Source organism: Portunus trituberculatus, chromosome 4 (assembly GCF_017591435.1).
Source record: "Portunus trituberculatus isolate SZX2019 chromosome 4, ASM1759143v1, whole genome shotgun sequence".
In the NCBI taxonomy this organism is placed as follows: Eukaryota; Metazoa; Arthropoda; class Malacostraca; order Decapoda; family Portunidae; genus Portunus; species Portunus trituberculatus.
The window spans coordinates 2,072,571-2,086,449 of NC_059258.1; the positions used below are offsets into that span (position 1 = coordinate 2,072,571).

The window sequence follows — 13,879 nt, forward strand, 5'->3', positions numbered from 1 at the left end:
GTCAGAGAGAGAGAGAGAGAGAGAGAGAGAGAGAGAGAGAGAGAGAGAGAGAGAGAGAGAGAGAGAGAGAGAGAGAGAGAGACTACAGTGTTTATTTTATTCCCTTCCATATCCTTAAACTAGTAGTAGTAGTAGTAGTAGTAGTAGTAGTAGTAGTAGTAGTAGTAGTAGTAGTAGAAGTAGCAGTAAAAGTAGCAATATCAACAACAACAATTATAATAAAAAATCACATCAGAATAAAAAACAAACAACAACAACAACAACAACAACAACAACAACAACAACAACAACAACAACAACAACAACGACAACAACAACAACAACACATCACGGTCGCTACTCTGCACTGGGGTTACTGAGGCAACAGACGAGAAACAATAAAAGTTACACACCTGAGGACACACACCTGCTTGTTGGGCCAACATCAGTGCACGTTAATTACTGCCACCAATCAATCACTCACAGGTAAACAGGTGACGCAACACACACACACACACACACACACACACACACACACACACACACACACACAAACAAACAAACACACACACACACGCAAATAAATAAATAGGTAAATGAATAAATAAATAAACAAACAGTAAATGAAATAGAAATTCAATACTTGTCAGAGAGAGAGAGAGAGAGAGAGAGAGAGAGAGAGAGAGAGATAAACGTATATATTAATTAATTTTCTGCACATATCACATTAGGGATTAACTTTCATGCACGAATATTTATGAATTTCCAAAATGTTTCGTGTCTCGTCACGTGCTGAGCAGAACACGGCAAAGGTGACATGTCATATCGCACAGGTGAGCTCGGCCCGTTAACACCTTGACGTGACTCCTTCCGGGAAAAATATTCAGGTGTGTCTTGGAATGCGGAATATTAGTAAAACCACGACAAACACAAATTTTCATCTTATTTCTCTGATTAATTCTCAGCCACTGAATAACTAAAGAACTTATTGAATGATTGGTTAATATTTCTAGAACTTCACTATTTCTCTTGTTTTTTCTTATGTGGGAATTATAAATGAGACCATTTTTCACTAGTCTTTTTTTTTTCATTTAGCGTGTCTCTTCGTTATACAAGAATCATTCGCCACAACAAAGGCCGCCGTGGTAAAGTGGAACCATGCGTGTTTTGGGGTCCGAAGCGCACGGGTTCGAATCCTGTCCACAGTCCGAGTGTTGGTTGGGCTTCCTCACTCGGGGCAACGGTTTCCTAGCGGGTGGGTTTTGAGATAGGAGGTACCCCAAAAAGTACCCCCTTTAGCCCAGAAATTCCCGCGAAAAGCCCGCATGGTATAAATGAAAAAGCAATTAAGAAAAACACAACGGGGTCATAAGGCGTCCTCACGAGACTATTTTCCCTTATCTTTTTCAATTGGTGGTTCTCTAAGTTTTAAAAGAATCATCTGCCACAACAGAGGAGTCATAAGGCGCCGTCACGTTACATAACATATTTGATGTTTTCCTTATTTCACGAGTCTTTTTTCCTTTCCCTATCTCCTCCAAGAGTAATTTGAATTCTCGAAATACGCGAACTCCATTTCTGCTTGTGGAAATGAACAAATTACGGAAGACATTTTTATTTTGTGATTTATATTTTGGACAAATGAAAATGGCAGAGTTGTAAATGATGCTTCCGTTTTAAATGCAATGTTCGATATGACCTGGAAACAATTAAAAAAAAAACTGATAAAAAGACGGAAATAAGAAGAGAAAAACCAAACATTATAATCTTCAAAAAAAAAGTGTCTTTCTTATCATGAGAAATCAACCACAATAAATGAGTAAATAAATAAATAAATAAATAAATAAATCATCAAACAGAGATCACTGACCCACGGAATCACGGAATATATTTCTATTTCATGATTTATATTTTGGAGAAACGAAAATGGCTAATTATAAATGATCCTTCCGTTTCACATACAATGTTCAATATGACCTCGAAACAATAAAGAAAAAAATCACAAAAACGACGAAATAAAAAGAAAAACGAAAAATTATCTTCTAAAACACACCACAAAAAAATATAAAAATAAAATCAAATAGAAATTATTGACTCACGAATGATTTCCACATTACAAATACTATGATACAAATGTCCCTTACACAGAAACACGACATTATTCTTACTTCCTAGCTTGCAATTACTCGTTTTTTCTTGTTTGCTTCTTTGTGTATGACGGAACAGGCTGTGGTGGTGGTGGTGGTGGTGGTGGTGGTGGTGGTGGTGGTGGTGGTATCAGCAGCAATACCTGGCGGCGGTAACTTTGCCTTTAGAACATTCATCTCCTCAACCCGCAATGCGTCACGACCTCTAATAAAACTGCACAGGACGTTTTGGCAAGGCAGGGTGTGAGGCAGGGAGGGGGCAGGGTCGTCTGTGCCTTACTGCTTCTTCATCTTTACCTTCTTCCTCCTCCTCTTCTTCTTTTCCTTCTTCTTCTTCTTCTTGCTACGTCTCCTTAACTTCTTATTTCTGTTACTAATCCTTCATCTTTTTTTTTTGTTTCTGCCTCTTTCTCTCACTATCTGTTGTTTTTGTTTACTCCTTTCTCTCTTCTTCTTCTTCTTCTTCTTCTTCTTCTTCTTCTTCTTTTTCTTCATGTTACTAGTTTCTTTTTCTATTATCTTCGTTTTATCATCCTCTTCTCCTCGTCTACGTCCATGCTTTCTTCCTCTTTCCCCTCCTCCTCCTCCTCCTCCTCCTCCTCCTCCTCCTCCTCCTCCTCCTCCTCCTCCTCCTCCTCCACACTCTTCATCTGGTTTCCTTCTCCTGTTACTTTATTTTTCTTCTCGATCTTTTCTTCGTGATCGTTCTCTTTTACGCACACACACACACACACACACACACACACACACATTATTCCAGGTACCATTAGACCAAAACGATACCAGTTCATTTTTCAGTATTACATTTCATATTTTTTCTCCTTTACAATTCCATGAACCAAAGTCAAGATGAGTACATGCATTTCACAATAAAAATCAACAATTCTCTCCTGATCTATTCCGAGTCGCGTCTTTCTCTTGACAATTAATAACAGAAGTGAAGTTACAAAAGACACTCGCTTTCTAAACCCTCAAAGACACACTAATAAAAGTAGACATTAAAACGAGCAAAAGTAAACATAATAGCACAATTTATCCCTCAATGCACTATTTACTTATATCGACTTGTGATTATATACACAAACTTTTATGTCATGCAGAGCGTTCCACCTTTCTCTCCTTCCTTTGCTTCTCCTTGGAAATTTCTGAAAGCACTGTCATAACCATTACCAAAGGCAGGAAGGTGACACTGTTTATCCTCCTCCTCCTCCTCCTCTTCCTCCTCCTCCTCCTCCTCCTTCTCCTTCGAGCGTTGTGAGGAATGGGAGGAGAGGAAGGAGTGCGTGTGTGACAAAGAGGCGGGAGACCAGAAGGGAGGGAGGGAAAAGGAACAGAAAGGGACAGAGAGGAACGAAATGGATCGCTACCAGATGGAAAATGGATGAAAATATGCCCTGGGAGATACTAAGGCGGACCTGGAGAGAGAGAGAGAGAGAGAGAGAGAGAGAGAGAGAGAGAGAGAGAGAGAGAGAGAGAGAGAGAGAGAGAGAGAGAGAGACAAGGCAGGAAAAGTGAGGCATGGGTGGATGAAAGAGATTGAACATGAATAAAAGGAGAGGTGAGAGAAAAACAAAATGAAGTAAGACGAATAGGGGTTAAACAAAGTGAATGGAGAAAGATGACTTATTTTACAAGGACAAGACGGAAGACGGGAATAAGAAGAATTGGTGAGGAATTGGAGAAGAAAGCAAAAATGGATGAAAGATCAGATTCTCTTCCTAGACATGATTCGTGGGATGATTGGAAAGATGATTGGCATGGAGACGATAAGAGAAAATAGAAAAATGCACCGATTTCTTACATTCCTAGAGAGAGAGAGAGAGAGAGAGAGAGAGAGAGAGAGAGAGAGAGAGAGAGAGAGATAAAACCGTAAAGGAAATCTATACAAACACATAACATACATGACAGACACAAAAAGCCACATAACTTCCAACGATAAATGCACACGAGAGGAGAAAAGAAAGAGAAAAAAGAAAGAGAAAAGGAAGAAGAGCAACACACACCTACACAGTCCACCTGCGGGCCATCAATCAGCTAAGTGGATACAAACAACAACAATCAATCACAACAAAACAATAACAACACAAACACAAAAAGCAACACAAGAAATTAAGATAAAACATACAAGACGAGGCGAATCCCCTTCAAATCCGGATTACGAAAAAAAAAAAACGCTACACCAGAGAATAATGTTGGAACGTACTGGCTGATCACTCGAGGCTACTAAGTCTTTTAAAAAACATCCCTAGATTGATATTACAAGGAAGGGAGGTAACGGGAGGGAAAGGGAGGGAGGAGTGGAGAGAAAGGGAGGTAATGGAGGGGTGGAGATAATCCCAGTACAAGATCTAGATGTATGTTGTGGTTTATGTTTGAAAATTGCACATTGGGATGGAAGGGTGAAATGAAGCTGTCTGACTGTCTGGTTCTCTGACTGTCTGGCTGCCTGGCTGTCTGACTGTCTACCTGTCTGGCTGTCTGGCTGTCTGACTGTCTACCTGTCTGGCTGTCTATCTTTGGTGTGGATGGGAATAGATAGTGTTATTGTTTGTGGCATGCTATCTCTCTCTCTCTCTCTCTCTCTCTCTCTCTCTCTCTCTCTCTCTCTCTCTGGCAGTCATACTCGTACTTACTTCATATTTTTTTTGATACCATGACACTCTTGCACAATTAATTTATCTAACACCTTCCTATTCAAAGCAGGAAATGATTCGTATACAGTCTGACACTTACAATGCGAGGATATCCTTTATTTGTATTTATTTAGTGACCTCTCTTCTCTCTCTCTCTCTCTCTCTCTTCTCTTCCTCCTACAATAGCACACTAGCTCCCTTCTGCACCATGTTCCTCTGTGTCCTTTTAAATTTACTGGTGACATATTTCATTTATGCCCAGCGCCACTTTCTTTTTCCACTTCAGTATGCATTTTTATTGAGTCTGTCTTGCTGAGAGAGAGCGAGAGCGAGAGCGAGAGCTAGAGAGAGAGAGGGGGGGGAGAGCATTGCATCTACACACAAGAGAAGCTGATTAAGCAGAGCAAGAGACGTAATCCTGAACTGAGCGACTGATTGACTGACTGATTGCATGGTTGACTGAATGCCTGACTGACTCAATGCCTGACTGATTAAATGCCTGACTGATTGACAAGTAGACTGACTGATGAGCTGTTCAATTCACTGACTAGCTACCTTTAAACTAATCTACTGACTGAATGACTGATTGACTGACTGGCTTACTGACTGACTGAGTGAAAGACAGAATTCCTTGCTAATTACTTCTCTGAATGATTGACTGACTGCGTGACTAAAGCGGTAAATTAAACCATGCCCTGAGTGAGTGAGTGACTGACTGACTGACTGAACGAAGGAATGAACGCCTGTCTGTTTGCTTGAATACGTAATAGTTTGACTGATTGCAGGTCAAGAAGTGGGAGAGAATAAGTGAAAAATAAGCTATCAACTTTAATGCCACTGCAACACACACACACACACACACACACACACACACACACACACACACACACACACACACACACTCACTATAACTTAATCCAGCTTTCTTCAATTCTAATCACATATCTTTTAATCCAAAGGTGTCTTGTATCGAAGCCCTAAAAATCAATATATAAATTAGGATAAATCAAATTAGGTTAAGTTAAGTTACAAAAAACACATCACACAAACCTGCTCTACCTTTGTATTTTAGTAACGAGTCTTGTAATCCACAGGTGTCTTGGAATAAAGTCTTAAAATTACATACACAAATTAGGTTAGATTAGGGGACATCAGGTTAGGTTAGAAAAGACAAACACACATCACAAATCCAATCCACTTTTCTATTCTAATCACGTCTTATATCACATAGATTCCTTGGATTAGAGCCTTAAATTGCACATACAAATTAGAATAGGTTAGGTTAGGTTAGGTTAGGTTTGGTTAAAAAGACAAACACACCCCACAAATCTGATTAATCTTTCAATCCTACGTCTCTTAAAACCCACAGGTGTCTTGGACCAGAGCCTCAAAAACTGCATATAAAATTAGATCAGATAAGGTTAGGTTAGCTTAGAAAGACACATAAACACAAATCTAACCAACCTTTCTATCTAATCCACCTTTCTATTTTACGTGTCTTATTTTCTACAGGTATCTTGGATCAGAGCCTCGGACCTGCACATACTGACTGTGGCCCAGTACACCTACACAGCTGACGACAGGTTCGAGGTGATACACTCTCCTGACTCCAACGCACACTCCTGGACTCTTAAGATCAAGTCAGTCCAACCAAGAGACTCCGGAAGATATGAGTGCCAGATTAACACTCACCCAACTGACCCAATCACCTTCCCTGTTGACCTCTCTGTCTTTGGTGAGTTTAAGTTGGTGTTTTGTCTCTCTCCCTCTCCCTCTCCCTCTCCTTCTCCCTCTCTGGTCCGTGTTCTGTTTTGCTCTCTCACTATCAATGCTTTCCAAAGGTTCCAGTTTAAGATACTCGTGTTTTTAAGAGTATTTTTATGGTTCTGGTGATAGATTGACAGGATTTCTGGTTTATTAAAAAGGGCAACTGTCTTGAAAACCAGCTTAGTTGTCTCTGTGGCCTTGGAAATTGTCGTAGTGAGAAGGAAGGTGTTTCTGATTACGGGTCTCTCTCTCTCTCTCTCTCTCTCTCTCTCTCTCTCTCTCTCTCTCTCTCTCTCTCTCTCTCTCTCTCGAGGTTACGGATATAATTTCAGTCTTGGGAAAGTTATGCTAGTTAATTAGGCAGTTTCCCTGTCTATCTGTCTCACCTTGTCGTTCTGTCTCCCAAGATAACATGTAAAGTCTCTCTCTCTCTCTCTCTCTCTCTCTCTCTCTCTCTCTCTCTCTCTCTCTCTCTCTCTCTCTCTGTGTGTGTGTCGTCGCCTCTCCTTGAATCATGTGCTAATTGACACATTCTCACCAGGTAGCGTCACGAATAAACACTGATTGACAGGTAAATGGCATCTCGCATTTCAGAAATCACGAATTACCATTTATTGTAACGCCGTTTCATCCTTTACTAAGAGTCCTCGTCTGATCTCGTGATTCATTTCTCGATTACTAATTAACTGGTAACTTCAGCACTCGAGATAATGGAAGGTGCATGAAGTTAGTAATTTAACACGTATATATATAGTAAACTTAATCACATCTCTCCATTTTCACTATTATTAAGTCTACCTGGTGTTTTAAAGTTCTCTATTTACGTAACATTAATTGCCTGATTGTTTGATGGTGTTCCTGTCATCCACCTCTCCTTTAGAACTAATTTATGTTATTCTTTTTTTAGTGCTATCAAAAGCAAAAAAAAAAAGCCCACTTGATTGCCAGTTCCCTTAAAGATCAAATACAGTTAATCAAAAATCTGGGAGAAATGTCTTGAAACTTTGACTGTAACTTTTCTATTTCTTTATACAAAAAGGGGAAATTAGGTTAGCCAGTAGTAGTAGTAGTAGTAGTAGTAGTAGTAGTAGTAGTAGTAGTAGTAGTAGTAGTAGTAGTAGTAGCAGTAGCAGCAGTAGCAGTAGCAGCAATAGCAGTAACAGCAGCAGTAACAATAACAACCACCACCACAAACTAAAAGAACAATAAAAACCACCACTACTACCACTATCACCACCACCACCACCCTAACAACAGCACTAACACGACCACCACCAATAACACTAATCAATCACCTTTGTTCAATACGCCCATAAAGAAGTGTCAGGTAGCCAGTCAATACACACATGAAGGTCACTGAACCCCCACACTCACTGCCTCCCTCCACCTTAAGAGTGTGGGAAGGTAAGTAAGAAGCGTAGAGGAAGAGTAAGGGAAGTGAGGAAGGTAAGGGAGGAAAGGTAAGGAAGAGAGGGCAAGGCAATAGAAGGAGAGTTAAGGGCATAGAAGGGAAGGAAAATAAAGGAAGGAATGGGGATAAGGAAAGAAGGATTAGATTAAGGAAGGAAAAGGAGGTAGAAGAAGAAAGAATGGAAATGAAAATGGTGGTGGTGGTGGTAGTAGTAGTAGTAGTAGTAGTAGTAGTAGTAGTAGTAGTAGTAGTAGTAGTAGTAGTAGAACAACAACAGGAACACGAAGAACACGAAGAACAAAAAAAAAGAACAAGAAGAACAAGAACAAAAACAACAAAACCAAGAACAAGGACAAGAAGAAGTAGTAGTAGTAGTAGTAGTAGTAGTAGTAGCAGTAGCAGTAGCAGTAGTAGTAGCAGCAGCAGTAGCAACAGCAGCACCAGTAGCAACATTATTACTACTACAATTACTACTGCCTCTTGTTATTGTTGTTATTACCATTATCCATACCCTCCACCACCACCACCACCACCACCATCACAACACCCATAAGTAATTCACCATTAATCCGCAGTGGAGCCCCAACCAGTAAGCTTACCTGTAAACGAGAGCAGGTGAGGCGCAGCGGGACACTGGCTGGAAGGCTAATGAACCCGTTAATATCACAGAATCTTTTAATGAACCCCCAAGCTGGAGTCAATTATTCCGATGCATTTAGTACTGCGTGATGCAACACAATCAATATCCTGGATGTGTTGCTATAAACTTTAGTCACATTTTAAGGGTGACAGACAGCGCTGCCACTCTCACCACTTCACTAACTCCGCTTCTCCCTGATTCACCGATATAAATGTTATCAGGCAAGTGCTGTAGTCAGTATTCAATGCACTTTACTGCTATTGCTATTTGTTTGCTATTATTCTTGCTGTTATTCTTACAATTTTTACTTCTATTCATTTTTTTTTCATGTTTCAAAGTCTCAATTTTTTTTTTTTCCTTATTTCAGTCTTGCAAATTTCATTTCTACCAAACCTCTTTCATCCTTCAAAGTTTTACTAATCTCACATCTATACTTTTTTTCAGATTTCAGTCTTATAAATATTACTTCAATCCTCTTGTTTTCAGATAACAGTCTTAAAAATCCTACTTCTATTTTTTCTTTCACAAATTATTCTTCTTTCCTTTCGCATTCATATTTTGAAGTCCTACAAATCTTGCTTCCATCCCTTCGCTTTCATATTTCAAAGTCGTATTACATCAAAGTACTCACGCTAACTTCTTTCGGTTGAAAGGCTCATTGTGGTTCCATTACCCTTGAAAGACAGAGCCAGAACAAGATGTCACGGGGAGACTCAGTTCACGACACCTGGAAGCCTCTCAGTGATGGAGTTAGTCTTGTTCGTCGTGTGAGTGTTTGACATGACTAAACTTCGCACAGAATATTTAAGTTACTCGTGGGGAAGCTTCGATTTCTCCTAGAAGATAAAGCACAGCATTGTCTTCTGCCAATAAATAGAGAAAGGACATACTCTCTAAAGAAGACTTTTGTCGAAACGTTAGAGTAATAAAGTGCTCCTGGGTCACCCTGAGTTTTATCTACAGCCCTCATCACTCATCTGTCCAAGTAAATATCTCAACATACCCAAGTCACAAGAAATAGGAGAAAAGGAAGATGAGTGATATTTTGATATATTACAATTACTAATACAAAAAATTAATAAACTTCACAAGAAATAAGAGAGATGTGTGATATTTTCCGATATATAACAGTTACTGATAAAAAAAAGAATACAGTAAACTAATATTTTGCTGATAATCTGATATAGAGACGGAAATCTATTTTTCTCACGGGATGATTTGAACTATCCAAAACAGAGAAGAGAAGAGAAGATAAATTAATATTCTGCTGATAAATAGAAAACGATATATGAAATCCATTTTGATAATAAATACCCGTCATTAATGAAAAAGAGGAAACAGTGAATTAATATTTTTGCTGATACACGACAATTACTGAAGGAAAAAGAAACATTTACATTGATAGCACTCATTTTTCCTCACATCAAATTATGCAGAATACATTGCAAGTAATTTAATCTATATTGTATTTCCTATGAATAAATATACATAACAACAATTCATTAAAAAAAAAAAAAAACACGGCGGCTCCATCATCATCTCGCAAAACTGAACTGAATGTGCTGGAAATTAGGTTCACTTAAGTTCAATTTCCTGCGAAGGTAGAAAGAATACAACCCACGACATGATACTATTTAAAGAACCAGCGACTCACACAACAAGGAGAGCATAATGGCGATACAACTCACTAACTCTCGTGACACTAACAAGAGTAAAAACAAGAGGAAAGTTCTCAGGGATTAAGTCATTATTTCTATTTATATATCACTGAGAAAAATAACAACGAAACAAACTCCATCATTTATAAACCTTCGCGCCACTAGACCTGTGCCTCAGCTGCTGTGACCTTTAATATTTCACGCGCCATGAATATCAAACACACACACACACACACACACACACACACACACACACACACACACACACACATACGCACACACACACACATAGCGACGAGCAAACTCTCTGCTCTCGAAAGGTGTCCAGATTTTGTTGACGTACAATGAATAACAAATGGTTCACTAATTCTTATTTATATTCTAGATTGTTGTCTCACGCTATTTTGAACTATAAAATATAAAGAAATGCTTGTGTTCATTCTACACTGTCACATTTCGCATTTCTCTAGTCCCGATAAGTGCTTATATTCTATCGCCGTATAATGAATCACGAAGGAAATTGATCTTTATGTCCTTTCATAAGCTGTTGTACTACTTTTTTATGTAAGACTGGTCAAGGGCAACAAAAATATAAAGAAAAAAAAGGTCCACTCAGTCGCTAGTCTCCTTACAGAGCAGAGACAAAGAACAGGGACAAATGTCTTGAAACTTCCTTCTTGAATGAAAGCAAATCACAGGAAGCTGGAAATACAGACACAGACAGAGAGTTTGAACTATAAGTATGAAAGATGACTCCTATTTCCTTACTCTGCCAAATCACACTAAACAACACAAATAATAAAAGACAAACAATAAGGCTAGAAAAATTAAATAGCCTTCCACATGGCAGTTCCTGTGTTGCCTGTCTACCTACGTGTATATATTTATCACCCCTATTCTCTCCCCATGACTCCCTGTAGATGAGATTGTAACGAAGAGGAGACTTGCACGAGAGTATACAGAAGATAGAATGCATGAAGCTAATTTCACCTGTTTACCTTCACATAATTGCAGCTTTGGAGGAGAATAATTAGAATTGAGTTCATTATTTGCACGTCCATTCACACACACACACACACACACACACACACACACACACACACACACACACACACACACACACACACACACACACACACACGAAAAACCAACAAGCGAAATATCAAATGTAACTCACATACTGCTACTGAAGTCTGGAAGGATTAACAATACCTGCAAAAAAATGAAAAAAAATACAAGAGTTAGTATCAAAATAAAAGCAAAACAGAGAAAGGAAACACACACAATAACACCAACAAACACAACTCAACACACTTAACCCAGGAAGGAAATAGAAACAAATAAATAAATAAAGACTAGCAGGAGGACTCACGTATTTTCGTAAAAAAAACATCAAATATTAAATTCAGAACGAAGAGAACCAATATATAAGCATTTCAGACACACATACATAGAAAAGATACAGATAACACATTCATAGACTCAACAATTTCACAGTTTACCCTAGAGAGAGAGAGAGAGAGAGAGAGAGAGAGAGAGAGAGAGAGAGAGAGAGAGAGAGAGTATAGGAATGAATAAGTAAAAGTTATCTTAGTCGAATGGAAACGGAGGTATTAATAATTGAGATGAGACTCGAGGCAACAGAGACAGTACTATATATATCACAGTTTCCTCTTCATGTCTTTCACCACTTCAACTCATACACGCAGGGCAAATATTCACATACAACCAAGAATAACACCAACGTCATTAATACAACACTGACTACCCTCACTTTTACCCTGACCTCGGTTCTCTGTAGCTCGGGCGTGTATCAACCTTCACACATTTAGCTAGAGAGAGAAAGGAAATACACAAATACACACGTCACGGAATATACAAGTTATCTAACCTGGCAATACACTTTAAAATATGAACCATCAACCTTTTACCTAATCCAAAGAAAAATAAATATACAGATACACAAAATATATTTAAAAATATATCAAAATATCAACCAGTACTCGTTTAGCTATGAATACAAACCACACATACAGTAAAGAGACACCAAAAAACTGAAGCATCAAGGGAAAACATTTAGAACCTTTCAGAGTAGCATTTTGAAAAGGAGACTAAAATAAAGGAAAATAACACAAGATATCAACCAATACCCAATTAGCTATGAATGAAAGGACATATATACAGTAAAAAGGCCCTTAAAAGGCACAAACATCACGAGGAAACATTAAGAACCTCCAAGATTTTATAGCATTTTGTAAAGGAGACTCAAAAATAAAAAGGTAACACAACATATCGACCAATACTCACTTAACTATCAATTAAAAACCACATAGAATAAAGAGAAACACTCAAAAACAACAGAACACCCCATATATTGACACATTTAGAAAGGAAGACTAGAAAATAAAGAAAGTAACACATACTATCAGCCAATACTCACCTAACCATCAATCAAAAACACAAACACACCCAGAAACACTAAAAAACAACAGAACCTCCCATATTTTGGCACATTTAGAAAGGAAGACTAGAAAATAAAGTAACACAAAATATCAGCCAATACTCACTTAGCTGAATAAGAAAACACACATACAATAGAGACCGTACAAAATATATGCATCAAGAGGAAACATTCAGAACTAACCCTACTTTGCTACATTTTTAAAGAGACACTAAAATAAAGGTAAATAGCGCAAAATATCAACCAATACTCATTTAGCTATGAATACAAAACACACTTACAGTAAATAGATCCTGAAAAACACAAACATTGAGTAAGAAAACATTTGCAAACTCCCACATTTTGCCGCATTTTGAAAGGGGAAACTAAAATGAAGGTAGAAAACACAATATCTCAACTAATACTCGTGTACCTGAATGAAAAATGCACACACGGTAAAGAAACCATAAAAAATACCTACATCCTTTCATATTTTGCTACAATTTGAAACGGAGACTAAAAAATAAGAGTAAGACAACAGCCGGAGGTTCTCTTCATCAACATCTCGTGAATCAAAGGTGCTTGGTATCCTTCGCCCCGCCTCGTCACAGGCCGTCGGGAACTCGTCTTTAATGATAAGTAATGGCCCCGCGGCACTCCTCGGCGGCCATAGTGATGTATTCCTCCACTGCCTCACGAATCAAACTCTAATTTCCGCCCGTGATTGATGCAACGCACTGCTAAGAATCTGATTGGTCTGCTCTCTCACGCGTCCAGCCTCAAACCAGTGCTGGTGGTAGTGGTGGTGGTAGTGGTAGTGGTAGTGGTAGTGGTGGTGGTGGTGGGTGACTAAGACAGCTCTTAACTCCTTCAGTAATGGAACGCATCTTTTTCATGAGTTTTGGGTGTGATTAGATTTTATTCGCATTAGGAAGTGTCTATAGAGGTCAGAAGATTAATGGCCACAGTTTTCACTATTTTAATCCCCACATAGGTTTCTGAAGGTGTATAAAATCACCAAATAGTAACAAGAATGAATATGGAAACTGGTACTGAAGGGATTAAGTAGCATTGGAGAGGAGGACAGCTGAGATTTAAGCGTAGATTATTAGAGAAAGAAACCAGAATAAATAACAAGAATGAACATGGTAAAGCGTCATGGTATTGAAGAAGTTAATATTCTCTGTGTTTCTGATTGGTTTCT

General features: G+C 38.6%; 1 protein-coding gene across 2 annotated transcripts in view; it reads left to right on the plus strand.

The window, feature by feature from the left end:
* LOC123511905 (zwei Ig domain protein zig-8-like) overlaps positions 1-13,879 on the plus strand; it is a 300,528-nt gene that overhangs the window by 259,190 nt on the left and 27,459 nt on the right. For both annotated transcript variants that reach the window (XM_045267980.1, XM_045267989.1), the window contains exon 4: positions 6,272-6,494. In XM_045267980.1, the coding sequence (XP_045123915.1) occupies positions 6,272-6,494 (223 nt within the window). The remainder of the gene's footprint in view (positions 1-6,271; positions 6,495-13,879) is intronic.